Source organism: Protopterus annectens, chromosome 1.part2, assembly GCF_019279795.1.
Source record: "Protopterus annectens isolate FY-2018-M chromosome 1.part2, PAN1.0, whole genome shotgun sequence".
Taxonomy (NCBI): Eukaryota; Metazoa; Chordata; order Ceratodontiformes; family Protopteridae; genus Protopterus; species Protopterus annectens.
Window position 1 is genome coordinate 479,904,335 of NC_056727.1, and position 21,701 is coordinate 479,926,035.

Consider the following 21,701-nt stretch of genomic DNA (forward strand, 5'->3'; position numbering starts at 1 on the left):
CATCTGGACATCACCTTTATGCCATACATCATCCACTGGGAGCATTCTTGTAATGTACAGTGTACCCTTTATAACCAAAAGGCTTTGGTATACTGGCCAAATGTCAGGCTGTCCTCTATTGTAAAGAATATTGCAACAGTGCAGAGAAGGACATCTACTGTTATGGTAAGATTTTACATAACTATACTTTACTTTCCCTGCCATTGTTTTACATTTGGTTGTAATTCTACCCCACCCATGACCTAAGACATAGTCTGCATTCAATGAAGTGACAGAACTGTGCTTTGCTGCCAGATCTAGTTACAGAACTCCACATTTCGAATTTTTCAGCATTTCTTCAGCTCTACACCTATAATTTGTGCTGAGCTGCACTTGTCCAGGTCTTTGATTCAAGACTCTGAACAGTGAGAAAAGAGCTGTGTTGATTTTTGGCATCCTATAGACATTCCAAACAGCATTTTTTATCAAAAAGGAAAGTGCACCGCCACCATTGAACTTGCTCTATAGTCAGTTGCTTGCCCAAGATCCTCTTCTCTATAAAAAGCCTTGCTAAATCAAACAGTCCACAGTTCTCTAATTTTATGGCTGCAATAATAATAGGAGCTTTTCTCCTTGGGTCTCCACTGAAAATGGGCCTCAAGCCCAGCTGGACAAACCCTACCTAGCACAAGAAAACTAATTTGTAATAGTCTACCTAAATTAGCAAACCCCACTGTATAACCATCTATCACCTCTGCATCTTAGAATCAAGCCAGTTATCTTCCCCCATGAGCTATAGACACCCCCGCATTTCCCTACAATGTATGTAGTCAGCCTGGTTGAGATGAGTATCTTGAGACAGTGTAATGATTGAGTAATAAGTGATCATTGGAGAGCATTTGACAAACAGCATAATGCAGTGTTTGAGAAATGTATTTATATAATGTCTTTGGATGCCAAAATCTCACATGCAGGCAACCAAGAGATCAGAATCTTCAACAATACACAGCACAGCTAACCGCAACAGTTGTATAAAACATAAACCTTTATATGCTGAGATTCATATGCCTAAACCACAAAGACCCCAAAAACATAACACAGGCATTAAACAACCTCAGCAACATTCTCAGACTGCAGAGCCTGCCACCACACACAGCACCAGAAGTTCCAAAGTCTTTAATGCTAAGCCCATAAGGCAGAAATATACTCTAACCAATGTCATAGTCATAGAAGACTCGTTGTAAATCATACAGATATACTTCTTACCAGGCTGAGCAAGGAAAGAGTGGCAGTCATTTGCTCATCTGGTGCCAGGATCCATCGGATCAGGCAGGCACTCAAGTCCTCAAACAGCAAGTTCCAATATAACTGTGTCATGGTATGTGTGGGAATTAATGATTTGAGACGTACCTGGACTATATGAAGAAATGTGATGGAGCTCTCAGATAATGTGTACCAGACAGGTGTTAGTCTACCATTGAGAGACATTCTACTTTCCTCAAGGATGATGTTGCAGTATGAACAAAAACTAATTGACTTCAAAAGTTGCCTTGGATTTTGGTGTCATTCTAAGGGGCTACAATATATATGTTGGAATGGAAGGACACGATCAGTAGACCATACCACTTCACCAGGGCTGGTTTGCTTCTATTCTCTCAAGGATTTTGAATATTGGCCAAGACATTCTCCACCTCCACAATACTTTTATTAGGCATTGTGGATAATACCTACCCACATAATTGTACAAGCAAAGGATGATACAAAGGTGTTACTGATCAATACTTGGAGTCTAAACAAAAATTCCATTCTTTACAAGCCCTCTTTACCTTGGAGGTTGTAGATGTCTGTGTAGTGACTGAGACATGGATTAAACTGGCAGATAATACTCAGCCGTGCAGGGCTTTAATGCTTTTCATACATTTAGGCCGCCTACTGTGCAGGAGGGAAAAAAGGTAGAGGTGTCTTAGTGTCTATCTGGAAGAGTCCTGCATCTAGGCTAGTTAAACAATATGATGCATTAGCATTTCTTTATGTTCAGCTTACCTTCAGTAAAGTCCCCCACCACATTATAGTCAGTTATAGTACTCTCTCTCTCTCTGACATAAGATAGGCATAACCCCGACTTACAAAAACTGTCACCCAACATTAAACCTAATATCATTTTCCTGGGTGACTTCAACTGTCCTACTGTAGACTGGGAAACCTACACCACCACTAGTGCACAAGCACAGAGATTGCTAGAGTGTTATTACAAATGCAGTGAAACAACTACTGAAAGTACCCACTAGGGCAAACAGAATCCTTGACTTTATCATTACTAATATGGGAGAGTTGTGCTCCACTGCTTGGGTATCATCTTCACTTGTCAGATCAGACCATAAAACTGTTTCCGTATAATAAAATTGAAATCTGAGATCCCAGCAGATCCTAGAATCTTTAGAAATGTTTCCAAGGTAAACTTTCTACTTCTGTATAATACCTTGGCAAGTTTCAAATCCCCCCAAACCCAGTAAACTCAACTGAGTATGTGGAATCATACACCACTAACTTGTACCATCATATCAACAACTGCATAGAGGCAGCTGTACCTTGTACAAACAAGCATAAGGCTAATCCCATAAACAAACCTCCCTGATGGAATTGCAAAATCAAAAACTTTACAACAAAAGGAAGATACTTATAGCCATATTATCAAAAGAGTAAGTCACAGCAGGCAAGATTCACCATCATTAAAATAAATAAGCAATTTAGGAGTTTATTTAAAATCACCAAAGTCAAGTTTGAGGCAAAAATAGCCACCCAAGCAAAGTGCAGCCATAAAGCCTTCTTTAACTATGTTTGCAACCTCAATGTGCTAAGTGGATTGTGAATGACACTACCTACACCAAAGATGAAGACATAGAAAACATACTAGTAGATAAATTCAGCTCCGATTTCACCCTGCCTTATTATCTCACAGGAAATTCCAGTAACAGATCCCCCCAGCTTACATGCAGGACCAAGTTCTGAAAGCACTGTCAAAGGCAAGAAATACTGCATCAACTGGCCCTAACAATATCCCAGAATGCATCTTAAACATGATTTATCTGCACCCCTAACAATGTTATTCAGCCTTGGCCTCCACACAGGCTTAGTACCAAACAAATGGAGAACAGCAGTGGTCATATCCTTCTCTGTATTAAACTGGGTTACCCTTGTCTCAGACAGGAGCTTTCCCTTTGAGCCATTGGCTGGGGATGATTCTGCCTGGTGGCTGAGAAATGATCACTTGCAACAGATTTGCAAAGTGACAATATCTAATTTAATGTACAAGGCCCTAGGATGCCATGTCAAAAATGTGGATTCATAATATGTCAAAAAGCACAGATTGTGGACACTAGCTGAAGGACACTGAACCATGAAATCCAAATTTAATGTATTCTAGCACTTTGTTCAGTCGGATCTGAAAGAGTGAAGGTAATTGTTTAGTTGAGAAAAGATGTACCTTCATATAATTCTGATTATGTAGGTGAAGAAGATAGGGTGATAACTTCTGCACAAGAAGTTTGTGATGTTGTAATTTGAACTGTGATGCTGTTTTTTTTTATGTTAAGCATGGTTCAGTTTGGGTACTCATCAGAATCCTTTTAGGGAGTGTGAAAAAACAATTCATGTCATAAAATTTCTAATACATAAACAGATGTTCAGACAGAAACACTACACTGAGTACATGTACACTGCTGAGAAGCACAAATGGTGAAATCAGAGGTTTTGAAGTTATTTTGATTTTAATTTGCTTATTAACAGTAATGTGCATTTCTGGCTTATGGAGAGTCTTTATTTTAGAGTGAGTGTTTGTATGTATGTATTGTTGGTGTAGCCAGGGCTACCAGAAACTTCCAAAATAGCTCTAGGTAGTGTAAGACTGAACAGTAGGATTTGGTTTTGAGATGAGGAGAAAATATTGTGCACATGTGGGATTTATGCTCGTGTTTGTTTAGTTTACATTATATAGTATTCTCATTTCCCCTTTACATTAGACATTTTTTTTCTTTCTGGAAATGTTCAAGCAGCTTACATGCTTACCAGTATCTAGAACTGTGGAGCTTGGCATTTGACACTGGTTTAAACATGCATGCAAACATAACAGTATAATTGTTTTTAATTATATTGTGTGCTGCTGGTAGAAAAAAACGGAGTGAATAATGAAACGTTATTTTCTGATAGAATGCCTTTAATGTTCAAACAAAAGGGAGAGTTCTTATCTAAAAGAATTGCCACTTGTAGAACAGATACTTGCTACTTTCCTGGACTTGATAGTGGAAGGCTGAACACTTATATTGTGTATGAATGTATGTGCTGTTGGGTAGACGACAGTGGATTGGTTTCTTTATTTTTAGGTGCAGTGTAATCTCAACACCGTTTATTCTTGCACACTAGAATCTTGTGCTATTGATGTGGAAGTGACAGATCTCACTGATGTTTGCATTTGTGCAGTTCATAGGTAGTCACTAGGCATACAGTCAAGGTGACCATTAATGAGAGTAGCCCAAATTTCCAATTGCCCCAAAGCACTGTTTGATTTAGCCCAAATTCCCAATTGCTCCAAAGCTATGTTTGATTAGGTGACTTGTACTAGGTCACACAGTAGGTAAATGAAGGCTGAGAGAATCATATGCACCACAGGGAATAGCTCATTAACAGCTCACAGCTTTAATCCTTTTCACCAATCGCCAGACTAAAGACAAATGGAGGCCTTGACGAGTTTTGAACTCGGGACTCCTGCTTTACTAGGCCAGTGCTCTAACTTCCTGGGGATGTTATTTTATACCTCTGACATTTATAGATTAGAGAAGCACCAGCAGTGACTGGAGGAGAAGCAAAGCAGTCAATTACTGTTAAGTGCACCCATCAGCACCAAACCATTATACTGATTGTACAGGTGTACAAGCCAAAATAACAAAAAAAGAAGCAAAAAAAGTGTTAATTCCCTTATATTGTGAAGCAGATGTATAAGCAAAATGGAGCTGGGAAATTGTGTTCCAAACTACTTTACAGATGCTTTTCTGCTGTCTAGTCTTTTTTGCCTGACATATTCACACATTTACTGTTTCTGCATTATTTTCCTCTCCATCAGACCATCATGCTTCCCCAGTCGTGGGATATTTTCATCTAGGTTTCAAAACGGGAGGAAGTCAACATAATTTTTTTGTTATTAAAATCCCTGCTGAACCTTTGCCAGTCTTGCAAATACCTATACATTGTGTGCTGATGTGGTGCAGACAAATATTAAAATTGTGACTGTTTATTTGTATCTCAGGCTTAAGCTTTTCATTCAAGAAATGTAAAAATATTCTTTAAGATCAAGAGGAATAGTTACACCTCCTTTTACAGTCATAGGTTCATACTAGGCTATCTGCCCTAGGGCATTTATAAGCCTAGCCAGAGTATGTTTGGCTTTCGCCACCCATTTTAAATTAATTTTGCTATGCCCTTTTTCGAGGTTAGTATACTGTGCCTCTGTCTAACAGTGACACAGAAGTGATACCTGGGGTAAACCTACGATCTCCCATCCACTCAACAAGATTCCTGTTGAAGAAAGTCAATGAGGGACTCTACCTAACCTGGACTGGGATTTTATTCCAGGGGGAAGGGAGACTCTGGGTTATGAATCTGTCCCTCCAGCATGTCCTATTTATTTCAGTGCTGAGGTTCAAGTCTCTCGAGCGCGTAGCTCGATGGGATTTGGATTTTCTGAGGTGCAGCATGTCCATTAATTCCGGGTTGGACATGGCTTTATATGTCAGGCACAGATCGCCTCTGAGCAGGCGGTATGCCACTGAGTAGAGCTGGAGTTTCTTTAACCGGGCAGCATATGGCATCTGTTTGAGCCCTTTGATCCTCTTGGTGAGGTACTTTTGAGGTCTTTCCAGTTGCTGCAGGTGTCTGGTAAGCTACATCCCAAAAGGGGCATTGTACTCAGTTATGGGCCTGATGAGGGATGAGTAAAGAGGCACGATGACCTCCCCTGATCTAGATGTGAATCCCTTCATGATTAGGTGGGCTATATAAAATATTTTTCTAACCACTTTGACCACGTGGTTGTCAAATGAGAGATTGCTATCAACTTGGGTCCCCAGGTCCCTAATTACTTCTTCTGTACTTAATGGATTACCACCTATGTGGTAATTTGTGGGCACTTTGTTTTTGCCAAAGGGGATGACTATACACTTTTTGGCATTTAACTTGAGGCCATGGCTCTGGCACCAGTTGTCTGTTTCTATGAGGCCCTTTTGGAGGATGCTTGTATCTGCTGGAGAGTCGATTATGGCGCCTAGTTTGCAGTCATCTGCGAACTTGGTCAGCCACAGTCTTTCTGTGTTGGCCTGTACCTCTGAGAAATATATACCGAACAAGAGAGGTCCCAGGACTGAGCCTTATGGGACGCCACTTGTAACTGGTTTGGAGTCTGACATGGCTCCAGCAATTCTAACCATGTGGGTTCTGTCCTTGAGCCAGTTTGCAACCCATCTAGTGACATAGGGGTTTATATTTAAGCTGGTGAGCTTATCTATAATGCCCGAGTGGGGTATTGTATCGAAGGCTTTTGCGAGGTCCAGGTAGGCTGTGTGGACCACCTTCCCCTCGTCAATGGCCTTGGTGATTGTTTCAAAGAAATCGACTAGGTTTAAGAGGCAGGATCTGCCCTTAACAAAGCTGAACTGGGTAGGATCCAGTGTCTGTAGGTCCCCAATATCTTTATTTATGAGGTCCATGATGATCCTTTCCATAGCTTTACAGACCAAGCTAGTCAGGCTTATGGGGCAATAGTTTCCAGGATCCGTTGAGGCACCACCTTTGTGGAGAGGGACCACTGTTGCTGTACGCCACTCTTTGGGTACATATCCTGTAGTAAGGCTGAGATTGAACAGTAGTTTTATGTTTGGGTTTACCTCTTCTTGGAGTTCATGTAGGACGCAGCCTGCGACACCGTCTGGTCCCATTGATGCTGTGTTTTTTGCTTTGGAGAGGGCGGCTCTTACCTGAGCATCTGAGATGTCAGGGGGGCAGCACTCTGCTGGGATAGATATTTGCCCTTTTGGTGGGGAGAGGGGGGAGTTTGCGCTGAACCTGTCAGCTAGGATGTTGGCAATGTCTGTGGGTTTGGTGTATTTTTTGCCATTTTGGACTAATTCTGAGCATATCTGGGAATTCCCACCCAGGTTCCTAACATAACTAAAGAAAGCCTTGTGATTATCCTTAGTGTCCTGTGCAATTTTTCTCTCGAAGCTGGCCTTAGACGATTTTATGAGTGCCCGTAGTTTTTTGCTAATACTGATCAGAGATGCCTTCCTTTTTGGGATTTTGCTCTATCATGTAGTAGCTTCCTCCTTCTATTGTATAGTTTGTTTATGGCTGGGGTCCACCAGACAGGACGTCTGCCTTTGGAGGGTTGGGTCTTGGTTTTATTTTGGATTGCATGATCCATGCATTCCTGAAGGTGTTCATAGAATGCGTTTATAAAGGATTCTGCGGTCTGGGCCGTATTTTCCACAGGCCCGGGGGCTTTGAAGGATTCCACCTCGGTTTTGAGGAGTGTGAAATTTGCTTTAGAGAAGTTTTCACTGTGGTTTTCTGGGCAGGGGTTGGGGTCAGGATGTGAATATCCAGTGAGATTAGTTTATGGTCTGATCTTACCAGTGAGGGATACACTTCTGGTCTGGAGCATAGAGTCCCCATCTTGGTGATGATCAGGTCCAGTATGTTTTCCCCTCTTGTGGGAGTGGTAACAAGTTGTTCCATAGCATTTCAGTTTATAAATTCTAGGAACCTTTGGGCTAGGGTGTTGGAGCTAGAGTAATGCTCCCAGTCTATGTTTGGGTAGGTGAAGTCGCCCAGTATAATGGTGTTTGGAGAGACCTTCATATTTTCCAGTGTTCTCAGGAAGGCCGAGTGGGGTTCCTGGGTTTGGGAGGGTGGTCTGTAGCATGCTATAAACTGGAAGGCAGTTTTACCCACTGTTAGTTGCACATGGATAGTCTCTGAAGCTTCGTGCTGTGCCACCAACCTGGAGGTGTGGGTATCTTTGACGAATATTGATACTCCCCCTCCTTTTGTGGTTCGGTCCAAGTTTTGGGGCCGAAAAGCATGGTATGAGGTATAACCTGGTATTGCTGGGCTGCTCTCGGGAGCCTTGAACCAAGTTTCTGTTACTGCACAGATATCGATGTTCTCCATGCTAAGGAGAGTTTCGAGTGCGTGCATCTTGAGGTTTAGACTTCTGGCGTTGAGTAGCATTACTCTTAGTTTCTTATCCCTTGCGATTCCTATGGAGGTGGGTTTGTCTTTTGAGCCTTGCCTAAAAAAGGCACTATGGGGGTAGCAAGAGCTTTTGCCAATATCTGAAAGCCCAGGGGTGACAAGTGTAAGCCGTCCCTAGCGAAGCATCGTGGCTTGTCAAGCATGTCATCCCAGGCTGACAGGCATTGGATCCCCTTTGAATGACACCAGTACTTAAGCCAATTGTTGAAATTGATCATCTTGTCTTCATATTGTGGCATCATTCTTGGTGAGGGTAAGATGCTACTCAAGGTCAGTGTCATACTGGCCTGGGCTACATGCTCAGAGAGCTCCTCTATGTTTCTTTTCATGTAGTCCGGGGAGGTACGTCTCAGGTCATTCTCACCAGCATGGACAATGACTGAGTCATATTTGTACTTGCCTTGGAATGACCTGAGTGCTTGTGTTATGTGGCGGATCCTAGCGCCCGACAGGCAGCTCACCGTGACCTTCTCCTTGTTCAGCCTGGTGAGCGGGACGTCAGTGTGCCTGACGATAGAGTCACCTATTACAAGTGTATCAGGTGTGTTGTTTAGCCTTAAGGGCTGTGACTGTTCGGCACACTGGCTTTGTGAGCTATGTGTTGCACGTGTTTTGTTTTGGGGTAGCGGTTGCTTGGATGTCTGCTTTGGAGGTCTCTGCTGCTTAGGCAGATTTTTATTTAAAGCCTCCAAGTATGTTTTTGTGTGTTTATGTGTTTGGTTTGCTGTCGTGGTAGGTCTGTGTGAGACTGGAATTGTAGTGAGTGTGGTTGCCTTCTCCTCCTGACTGGTTACGCCAGTACTGAGTTGAGAGAGCTTAGCCTCCAGTTTGGCTATATGGTTGCATCTCTCACATGTGTTGGAATTTGTTGGGAGGAGGAGAGGGTTGTCTGTGTACATGAGGCAGTTGTAACATTGCCTCAAGATTCCCAGATTCACCAGCTGGACAGGAGAGGAGATTGACAACTGACCTTTGGACATGCTAGAATAGTATTGGGAATTCCTTTATAATTGAAAAAAGGGCCAATGGGGAACAAGGTATTCAAGGGGAGTTTGTGAGGGTGTAGTGCCTTTAATTTTTTAGTGCTGACTTAGTGAGTAAGTGCCAGGTTCCCTTCAATAAATAACATTTGTTTCTCTTATTTTCAGTTGCTGATCAGACATGTGTCCAAAATAATGGTCAATTAATGCAAAATCTGGAAGATTTGAAGAATCAGTCATTTGATATGGACAGTGAACCAACAGTGTCAGTAAGTGAAAATGAACTGGAAGAGCAACAGAGCAGTACAATACCACAGAAAAAAATAAGTGGAAAAAGTGATCCTTTTAATCTTTTGAAGCCAGCGTGCACTATTCAAGAAGTAAGAAGTCTTTCCAAAGCAGAGAGTAATTCCACTGTTAAATCTACACTGTATGTTAATGCAGTTCCTTCTGATGTTGCATCTGATTCCTCCATGGAAGAGTGAGTATTGTATATTTTCTTGTTATATTCTCCGTGTGACATGTAATAGAAAGGGACAGTTGGTCAATTTTGTAGAGACATTTCTTTCATTATTAACATGATTTGGTAAGTATGACTAATCAGGGAGAAGCAGAAGACAGTACCTCTTTTGTTGGTGGATTTTGACGCAGAGAAAGCATTCAGTAGAGTCAGCTGGGATTTTATGAGTAGGGCAATGGAAACATTTACATTCCCTGATAGAACAATAGAATTAGTTAGGAGTACATATGAATGGTCAGAGACAATAATTAAGGTGGGAAGGTCCCCCTCTGATGAGCTGTGTATGAAAAGAAGAACTATTCAGTGGTGTCCTCTTTCTTCTTTGTTATTTGCTTTATATTTAGAACCATTGGCAAAGAAAATAAGGGATTCACAAATTCAAGGTTATAACTGGCGTGGTAATCAAGAAAAGTTGACTTTAATTGTAGGTATTATTTTATACTTGATAGATCCAGAAAAGGGCATATCAGTGTTGTGGAATATTTTGAGACACTTTATAAAATTAATGAAGATAGAACAAAGACTATAGTGGTTAACTAGGTACCCACACATGAATTGGTTCAGCAACAGACATATTTATGGGGACTTGATAAGATGAAGTACTTGGGTGTTTGGATTAAAAGGGAATCTGTTATTTTAAACAAGGAAATGTGGGAAGAGATTAACAAACAATAATACAAAAATTGATAAACTGGAAGCTGTGTGTTATGGATATGGATAGTAAGATTTAAGCAATGAAAATGTATTTAGTTTCTTAAGTTTTATATACACAAGTCAGACATATTTTTGTCAACCAGAGGAAAAGTTGTGGACAGTGATTAATAATGATTTAAATTAATTTATTTGGGTAGGGAAAAAGGCAAGAGTTAAGTGGGATAAATTGATTCCCTCCATAGAGCAAGTATTACATACTAGCAGAAGGTTATAAATCAAAGTGGACAAGGAGAATGAAATGGGGGAAACTCAAGAAATAAGGAGAGAGTAGGAGTTTTTAGGCAAGACTAAAAGTGAAGCTTGCTAAAAGTGCAGTGTTACAACTGAATTTGTTTCTTGAACTGCTGTTTTATCTTTTCTCTTGAATGTCCTTTTAAGGACACAAGAGATACCTGGGGACTATTCTTCAGCTGTTTTTGAAACAACTACTTGATAAGCAGTAAGTATTGAAGCTGTAGTCAGTCAGGAGGACGTGTTCACTTCTGGGGTGTTGGAAGCTATTGAAAGCTGTGCGGGTGGAAGGCAAAAGGGGCACTTGATGGTCTAAAGGACAGTTTTGTCGCTGTCTACTACCATAACAGATGCATATCCATGAAAGGAGAAGTATGTAGTAGAAATATGTGTTACATTTAGAATGACTGCTCAGAAATTTCATAAAAAAACATACAAATGAAGCTAATGCTGCACCTGTATTATATGTGATTCAGTAGATATACATTCAAAAATTAGAGAAAAAAATGTAGTAGTACTGTAATGCACTTACTGTTGCCACAGATAGAGCAACCACCACAGAAGAGTGGTGGGAAGCTGCTAAACACTTTTTGTAGATTGCTGAACAGTTCAGTCAAACTTTAGAAAAAAGTCTAAATTAGGCTAAACAGCTTCCTGTTGCTATTTTGTGGTGACCACTGATTGCTGCTAATGTTGTAGAGTGTGATTAGAGGTTAACAGTAGTAAGACGCACCTAATAAAAGCTTGTTAAGAACTTTTTTAAATGTCAAAATGCTTTTTGCCCCAAATTCAGAGCATAATCACAGTGATCCATACACAAGTCATTATCTTTTAAATGTAAGATATAAAATGCATCATAGAACATCTAGATCCAGACAATGTACACAAGTCAGGTTTTAAAAGTGGAGTTTGACACAAGCTTTTTGAGGCTTCTGCCCTGAACTCGCCTCCCTGCCCAGAGGTGTGCACAGAAGGTTGCTATAGCTTGTGTTTGTGGGTGGTGGGGGCTGGGAACAGTGAGATTATTATTTCTTAAATTCACCTTACTATCAGACCTTTGAGGTAAATACAGAAGGTCACTGTAAGTTGTTTAGGATTGGGGAAAGTGTGGTCATTATTTCTAGAATTTTCCTCACAATTAACCCTCAGAGGTATGCACAGTAGTGTGGTCATTATCTCTCTAACTTTTACCAGAATTACACTCCACAGTTATGCATACAACATCACTATTGCTTGTGTAGGAGCAGTAGAAGAAACAGCTGGAATAAATGACTGTGATATTTTTTTCTCTTTTCTCACAATCACATATCAGAAGTGTATATGGTGTCTAACTTCGGGAGGTAGGGGTAAGTTGGCATTTATAAATACTCATACATCTGTGATAATGAAGTTAATATATGTCATGATATTTTGCTTGTTAGATGCAAATACAAATGGTAGCTGTCTTTAAGGGGTGGAGTGAAGAAGCTAGCTGTATGATGTGTGACAAAAGTAACGTGAAATATATTACTGAGGCCATTTATTCATTCACTTTCATCCCAGTCTAACATCAGAGGGGTACACAGAAGCTGACTATTTTTTTTCCTTTTGACAGGGAGATAGACACTGGGGCAGATTCAATAAACCCTACATGGTAGTGCACTGTTTTGTAATCAGTAAGTGGCTGTACACAGTGTGTAGAGCCGCACAAACAAGGTAAACACTCTGGCATGGTAATTGCAGCATAAGCAGCTGAACTGTATGGTAATCAACCACTCCAAGCTGGAGGAGCTATTCAACAAGCAATAAAGCGACCGTGTAGACTCAATGCTGGTTTTGCCTACAAATTCCAAAACCTATTGGAATACAGCCATGGAAAGGAGTCCACAATGAAGGAAAGTTAGTGGCTGCTGTTGCTTTAATTTATGTGTATATAAAACAGGCTGAAGTCTATGCTGTTGCTGCCACTAATAGACCACGGCCAAGAAGAAGAAGAGTTTTCAGACCCTGTTTAACTTTATCACAATCTGCATGAGGTGGAAATTGTAGAGTGCTACAGGGGTAATAGAGACACACTACAGGAATTCTGCATCCTCTGTCCTCATCAGCTCAGAACCAGGGCAAACTGAGGGGATCCAATACCAGTGGAGACAAAGGTATGTGTAGCACTTAGAATTTTAGCTACACAAACTTTTCAGAGACCAACAGGGGACATGCTGGGGGTGTCACAGGCATCAGCATCCAGGATCCTTCGTCAGTTCTTGAATGCTATGCTCCAACATGCCAGTGACCACATATATTTTCCCCGTACTCCTGAGGACATGGCCACAAATATGTAGGAATTTTACCCTGTAGCACACTACCCTGAAGTACTGGGTATCATAGATTGTACACATATAGAAATCAAGGCACTACTTGGGAACAGGGAAGGGTCTACATAAATAGAAAGGTCTTCCACCCCATTAACTGCCAAGTCATGTGTAATGCTAAGGGAATCATCCTGAATGTGTCTGCTGGCAACCTAGGCAGTTACCGTGACTCACATATCTGGCACACCTCCCAGCTGTATCAGATGTTCACTAGGGATGATGATATACTGGGGGATACAGGTTATGCATTTGAACCGTGGCTGATGACACCCATCAGAAATGCACACAGACCCACTGAAGAATGTCATAATGAGGCACACACTCAAACCAGAAATGTCATAGAGCATGTGTTTGGACTGCTGAAGTAGTGGTTCCGGTGCATAGATACATCTGGGGAAGTCCTGCAGTACAGTCCACATACATGTACTGAAATCTTCACTGTCTGTGCCATCCTTCAAAACATCATCCTTAGAAAACAGCTTCAGCAGGATCAATAAGGGGAAGGAATACACATCCTACCACCAATGACAAGGTCATCACAGGCACATGCAGATGAGGATTCAGAGGGGGAAACAGCAGATGCTGCAGGTGTAGACAGACATAGGCTTGGTCAATATGCCCTCGCACTGGCTAAGAGGCAATGCATAGAACACTAAACTGCCACTTAAGGGGCTAAAACCTTCATCCTACACACATACATACACTAACATTGATGCCAGGCAACACTCACAACCTACTTACCCATGTAATGGCTATTTATTCCTAGCATCAGACAGACTCAGCCCTGAAGTAAAACTGTATTGACTGCTGGATTTACAAAGAAAGTGTTGAACCTGGAGTATTAAAGCAAAATTGTGTAATATATAAATGAATGGCATATCCTTTCATGTTGTTACTTGGTAATGTAATAAGTAAATGGTGGGCTGATTTGTGCAGCATTGACTTCAACATGTGACAGCAGAGACTTGTGTGAATAAATGTGTCCTGTATCAAGTAATAGGCCTCAAGCAATCAAAGATTCACACATTCATACCTCTGAAAAGGATGGTCACTGAATGTCCTCACTTTGAACTCATACTTTTGTACTGGCAAATCATTAAAAAGAGAAGATAGGAATTAATGAGACACATTTCAGTTTCAGACTTCATAATCCTCAGAACATTCTTTAAAATACTGATGCAAAAACTGTTTTGATTCTATCAACTGTATAACTTTGTAAGACCAAAATATGTAAAAAGTCTCCCTGCTGTTCAGCCATTGTCACTTTTATTTATGGCTTGGTCCACCTTTGTTGCTGTAAGAGTGGGGGAGGCATGTACAGATAACAAAAACTGGTAAGAAAGCAGTACAATTAGAAAACATCACAAACACAAATATACTAAGCACTATGTCAGCTATGCACTCTGAGCATCAGCCATAAAGCTTATGTATCCCTGAATCCAAAAGATAGAAAACAAGAATATGGCACAGTTATCATCACTTGCACAAGGTGTTGTGGGGGGTTGGGGCTAGGCTGACACAAAAGGTAAGTGAGTCATGTGAGTAAGAAAGAGAAACAGGCAGACATTTGGATACATTAACAAATGGCCACTGAGACAGAATGAGCTTTAAAGCCTCATGGATGAAGCATGTAACTGTTGTATGTGTGTCTGTATGGGCCATCCAGGTGAAATTGGTGTGTGAGTGTCTACAAGAACACAGCCAAGCTCTGTGCTAGCTGTATGTCTTGGTATGTCAGACCGGTGTGAACCATGCATGGTAGCGGTGGCAGCTCATTGTCGTTGTACCCAGCCATGAGAATTGGCTCTGCCATGAGTTGTACTGCCCACATCCAGGGTCAGATGTCATGCTGCTACTTGAATGTGACTGATGTTTGCTGGACGAGCTCTCCCCACAAGGACACCCAGGATCATAACCCCATGGCCTATCGTGTCCAGGTGTGGACACCTCAACCACTGAATGAGCAGTGGAAGTACTGCCACTACAGGAGCATGATCAGGCATGGCCATGTCAGCTAAAATCAGATGATGTGGCTGACCTAAGCCCACATGGATGCCATCCCCCTCCCAGCAGATGTTACATCACAGACGCCACCCATGCCAAAGTGTCATTCATCTGATCCATTGAATCATCAACACCATGGAGGCAGTCACGCATGTTAGCCAGTGCCACATCTACAATCCTAAGCATTTCTTTGGAGGACCTACTGGAATGTGCCTATGCCTTCATGATGGCCCTAAACATACATTGAGTGGCATGGGAAGACGCACCTGGATCAGGTGGAGGATGGACAGCAGGCACCTTCGAGCACCCCTAACAAGACTCCTGTGTGGCACCTCACCCACACTTTGGCTGTGGCCAGAGTCAATGGCACTGAAGCTGCAGTAACCCCACTACCTTGATTATCTCACCTTCCACCTGTCCAATATCTGAGGGCTCACTGGAATGGGTTGGCATAGGATCCAGTATATACTAACAAACTAACTATGGTGTCACTATTACAGACAGTACATAAATACACACAACAGTCCTGACACTCACATCACACACATGAATAAAATAAATATTTCTTTGAACTGCTCATCATTACTGACATAAAAATATTTGGCTTACCATGTGCAGATGATCCAGAGTTTCTATATAGTATGGTCCTGGAAGAAGAAAAGCAAAAGGTAACGACACTATCATTACAATTAACACAGGATGTTAAAACTTTTGCCCTTTATATGTCCATTAACGATACTTTTAACAAAAATTTGGATGGCACATCCACCCCAAGCCCATGTGTAATCAACTAGAATGTGTTAACTGTATCAGTCTACAACTAGACCCCCCCCCCAAAATGCTAACACGCCTGTGTCATTGACAATATAGGACAGTTACAATCTGAAGTAGTTGACTTCATTTGATCTTCATCCTGTGGGTCTATGGATCCGAATCGGATCTGACACAGCCGCATAACCAACATCTGATCCAAGCTCCTCCCCTTACCCATAATGCCTCCTGTATGCTTCCTCCCTTCAGATCTTCCTTGCTGCTGAATAGTTAAGCATCATGGTCTTGAGCTCCAAGCATTGAATTTTGAGAGTTCTTTATCTTTTTCTGTACTTTCCTATTCCCTGATCTGCTCTACCCGCTCTAGGTTTTGTTGTTTAGCTCTCCCTTTGACCTTCCCACTCCTATCTTCTCTGTGAGGGAGTGTGTGTACACCTGTGTGTTTTCCTTCCAGTCAAGAATTATGGCTGATACTCACCCCCTAAGCTAGGTTTTAGGAAGTGCACAGAATGTGGCCATAAGATCTTTCCAGCCAATGGCCACAGTCTGTGTGTAGTTTGCTTGGGCATGGCCCATTTGTTTACCCCTCTCCTATTTACATGGGTGTCAACCTGCGAGCCCTTAAGGACAGGAGGGATAAGCTCATTCTGAAGGGCTTGCTTCCCTCATCAGGGACGGCTGTCCCCACAACCCCAGCTTCGGCCTCTTCAGCCGCCGATGCTACCTCTTCTCCTCTCCAGACCTCTGGGACTCAAACTCCCACCAAGAGGTTTGGGGAAGGAGAGAGGCACCATAAGAAAGATAGACCATGTAAATGATCTCCAGACTGTTCGGCTTTGGTGAGCCGGCGATGTCTCGGTCTCCACTAAGGATGTCCCCTCATCGGCAATCCCAGCTGGTGTCAGTGGCTTCTTCCCAGTCTACCTGTAGTCTTAGCAAGGCGGAGATGGACAGGATGATGCAGAAGTTCATCTGCACCCAAATCCAGATGGGAGTCTTGACGGTTCCCTCTCCCTCCGGAGCAGGAAGCTCGCATACCTTTTTCACCCCAGTATCTCCTTCCCCGATCTGTCCTTTGGTTTCAGAGTCTTTGAATCTGAGGATTCTCAGGGTTGAGGGGGTCAGCACTGATGGTACCCTGGACCACGACATCAACCATTGCCTTGAGAGTGTCGGATCCAACCAGGTTGGCTCCGAGCTCTCGGAGCTGTAGCCTTGGCATCAGATCTGAGAGTATTCTGTCAGCTCCGAGTTTGTCGGAGCGCAGTCTTCCCCTTGGTATCTCAACAACTGTATTCTTGACTCCGACTCTCCCATCAAATCGAGGGGAGTGGCACTGATAGTTTCTTAGGATGCCCACTCCCCTTCGGCTTTTGACATGGTGGAGAGGGTTCTGTCAAGGTCTTTGAGGCCCATGAGCGTCTCGTCCTCAGACTCCGCCCTGACTCCCTCTGTTTTGGGTATGGCCCTGACCTTCCTACTGTCTCAGGGACAGCCTGTGTAGGTTTTGCCTCATGAAGCCCCCACACAGGAACAAGAGATTTGCAAGTTCCTCCCAGAGATTCCCACTGAGGAGGTTCCTCGCAAATGGATGTGCAAAAGGAGGCACTTGGACTCCTCTCCAGAGTCCCTGACCAAAGACATTGACTTGGAGGAAGAGGAAGGTTCCTTCCCGATCACCACCCGAGGATGTCTCCTTTGGAGACATCATGGAACTCCTTTGCCAGAGGGGGAGGGGTGGTCCACCCAAAAACCAACCTCGGATAAGTCAGTGTTCTTAGAGACTTTCAGCACAGTCCCATCTACTTCCTGGGTGTCCCCTCCCACGGATCCACTTGTGGACCTCATAACATCTTGGGCGTGGAAGGAACCAGACAGTATGGAGCCCATCCCTAGGTGCCCAGATAAAGTTCTAAGCCCTCCACCAGACAGGACAAGTTGGAGTAAGGGGTCCCCTGTAAATGCTATGGTGGTGACTGCCACCATGAAAAAAGAGCTCATGCAGGAGAGCTGTAGGGTCCATCCTCCTGACCGGGAGTCAAGGACCATGGACCATCTAGGGAAGCATGTCTGCGCTTCAGCAACCTTTACAATAAATAAGGGCTCTACTAGATCTTCACCTATCCCATCCAATCCGTATCTCTCAGGTCTGCAGGGACTCTCTTCCATGGTGAATTCTTTCCCCGGAGCTTGTCAGGGGACGCCCCTTTCTTCCATCACTTCTCGAAGCCACTGTGACCATGGACAACTTCCAGCTGGGGGGGCATTGCTTGGGAAGGACTGTCCAAGGCACATGGTCCCCTTCCAAGACCAGTTTGCATATCAGCATCCTGGAAATGAAGGTGGTGCTTCTAGCTTTGCAAGCTCTCCATGCCCATCTTCTTCTAGGGACTGTTATGATCCAGACAGACAACATGTCAGTAGTCTGGTAGATCAACAAACAAATAGGAAACGGATCTTATCCCCTTTGTCGAAAAGCCACGTTTTCTGGTGGTGACGCACATTCTGGGACGATCCAGCATTCTAGCGGACAAGCTCACCAGGACTATTCTGATGCCTTATGAGTGGTCTCTGAATCCTTCAGTAGCAGAAGAGATCTTCCTCAAGTGGGGTTGGCCCCTGCTGTGATCTTTTCGTATCTCCTTCCAACGCGAAATGCAACGAGTTCTTCGCTCTGAACGCATCTCAGGGGGGATATCCCCAGAGACACACTGATGCATGCTTGGCCTCCCAGTCTTCTTTATGCCTACCCCTGTTACCTCTCATTTCAAAGTTCCTACAAAAAGCTCACAGGCTGGGGAACACAGCAATCCTCATTGCCCCATTTGGGCCTCTTCAAGTCTGCCCCCCCCCCCCCCGTCTGGTCTCATCTAGTAGCTCCACCATGGATCTTGAATCCAGCTCCAGATCTCATCTCACACCCCCTGGGGATTCCTCACCCAGACCTGGACAGTCTGAAACTCACAGCTTGGCTGCCCCAGTTCCCTTGATTATTCGGACTCCCAGTTTATCCTTTTCAGTTAAAGCCATTTTGGTGGCAGCTCACAAATCTTCCACATGAAAAGTATATTGTTCCAAGTGAAAATAATTCTCTACATGGGCTTCTCAATGGGATTTGGATTCCTTTACAGCTCCTGTCTCAGCAGTATTAGAGTTTTTGGTGGGTGGTTTTCGACAAGGTGCTAGTTTCTCTACGGTTAAAGTCTAACTCGCTGCTATTTCTAATTTTCATGTGGGGGAGAATACGTCTTCACTAGCCTCTTCTAGACTTTGCAAGACCTTCCTTAAAGATACCTTTCTTTTAAGGCCCCCAGTGAAGGATCCTATGCCTCCATGGGACCTCACTTTTGTATTGCAGGCTTTAGTCTCCCCTCCATTTGGGCCCGCTGCTTTGGTAGACTTGCAATATCTCTTTTGGAACACTGCCTTCTTGGTTGGTATTATGTCATCCAGGAGAGTGTTGGAACTTCAAGCTTTGTCCATCAAAGTTCTTTACATGATTTTCCCTAAGGACAGGGATTCCCTGCACCCTAATCCATCCTTCCTTCCTAAAGTAGTGTCAGAAGCCAACATTAATCAAATTATCAATCTTCCTGATTTATTTCCTAATTTTCAGAACAAAGGTGACTATAAGTTACATTTTCTGGATGTACACAGGACAAAATCATTTCGCAAATCTGATCAGTTGTTTGTCTCTTACTCAAAACCCTTCTTAGGAAAGCTAATTTCTAAAGTGACTATTGCCCGTCGGATCTATTAGTATATTATTCGAGCATATTCTGACAAGGAATTTCTCCTCCGGATTAAGTAAAAGCACATTCCACCAGGTCTATAGCCACTTCAGTGGATTTTTGGTCCAGGATGTCACTGGATGATATGTGTTCTGCAGCTATTTGGTCCTCATCGCATACCTTCATCTCACATTACTAATTAGACAATGTATCCAGGAGTAGGGCATCATTTGGCTCCGCGGTGCTCCGGAATATCCTTCCATGAGGGCCACCCAGTTGTTTGTATCTGGGGACTCTGTCCCACAGGTTGAAGATCAAATGAAGTCAACTAATTCAGATAAAGAAGTTATGTACTCACCATAATGTTCCATCTGAGTAGTTGTACTTCATTTGTCGTCACCCATCCCCCCATCTTTCCCCCAACCTTGTCACTACAGTCCTGGCCTTGTATATGGGAGATAAACATTTTAGAGGCTTCTCTTGCTATGCTTGGTTCAGGAATTTTGGGAGGGCCAGTAGTAAGGTTCTGAAACCCTTCCTTAAAGCACAGCCATTAAAGCACTGATTTCTTTTTTAATATTTTATCATATATATTTCAATAGTCCATCTTTTATTATTTTTTATTATTGTATTTGTTTCCATTTTTAAGTACATATTGTTCATTTAGTCTGTTTTTATTTAATTTTTTAAAGATCTATATATTCTACAGATGTATTTTATCACATGGCTTTTTAGCTATGATGCACATTTTATCTGATTTTTGATTGGATGTTTTAGTGTTTAAAAATGTAACTGTTATTCTATCTTTGTTGGTCTAATGAAGCGGATGTTACTACAATAAAGGACATACTGATATTCATTGCTGCGTGGAACCAGATTATTTTTCTTTTTTTTGTTGTAAGGTTCTGTTGGGTCGGACTTATGTTATACTGAGCAGCAAACTCGATCTGAAGGAAGGAAAGAGACAGAGAGCATTATGGGTAAGGGGAGGAGCTTGGAGCTCAGATCAATTGCTGGTTATGCGGCCATATCGGATCCAGTTCAGATTCATAGACCCACAGGTTGAAGAGAAATGAAGTACAACTTCTCAGATGGAACTTTATGGTGAGTACATAACTTCTCTTTTCATTGAAATAAAAAGAGAAGTGTGTTAAGAGAAAACAGTTGTAGCATTAGCACTTGTGATGAAAGTTAATAAGGCTGTGCATCTAAGAAAGTAAAAAGACTTGACAAAAATGCCTGTGCCATCAGTAAACTTCTATGAAGTGCATAGAGATTGAGTAGCATTTGCTAATACATATATCTATATATATATATATATATATATATATATGTGTGTGTGTGTGTGTGTGTGTGTGTTTGTATATCTATATATATATATATATATATATCTCTCTCTCTCTCTCTCTCTATATATATATATATATATATATATATATATATATATCTATGTGTATGTGTATGTGTGTGTGTGTGTGTATGGTTCCCCTTTATAATCTCAAAGTACTGAAATCTCAAAACCATAAAGTCGAATCCGCAAAACTCCGAAAGCCCAAAACCGTGAAATTTGAAATCCCAACCACACAGCATACACCACACATGCACCACAATACCCAGAGTGCAAAACAAAAAAACACACAAAAGCATAACACCACACATCCACAAACCTGCACTACAAATAAGCAGAGGGGCAAGCCCCCCACACCCTCCCTACTTAAATATACTAACTCCGAGATTGCAGAAATAGAAAAAGAAAATAAACTCACACCCAGACATTCTACAGTCCCTCACACACACAAGCATCACACATATACAAACACCAACACATCCAACACTTAGACACTCATACTTTCACCTGCCTATCCTAATCCACATGTACAACTTACAAACACACTCACATACACTCAAACTCCTACCCAAAACCCTTACAAAACACTCACTTGCCTTAAATTCCACCTAAATCCACACATGACAACAGACACCATCCACACTAAACACTGCACGTAATGTAGCGTAAAGCCATAACCGTGAATTCAAGATATTCAAATTCGCAATTATGCACTTTTGCTATTTTAAAAATTTGCCTTTATGGTCTTGAGATGCTGAAATTCAAGATTTCAGT

General features: G+C 42.3%; 1 protein-coding gene across 3 annotated transcripts in view; it reads left to right on the forward strand.

The window, feature by feature from the left end:
• KIZ (kizuna centrosomal protein) overlaps nt 1–21,701 on the forward strand; it is a 1,514,946-nt gene that overhangs the window by 462,206 nt on the left and 1,031,039 nt on the right. For all 3 annotated transcript variants that reach the window (XM_044057131.1, XM_044057139.1, XM_044057146.1), the window contains one exon: nt 9,429–9,741. In XM_044057131.1, coding sequence (XP_043913066.1) covers nt 9,429–9,741 — 313 coding nt within the window. The remainder of the gene's footprint in view (nt 1–9,428; nt 9,742–21,701) is intronic.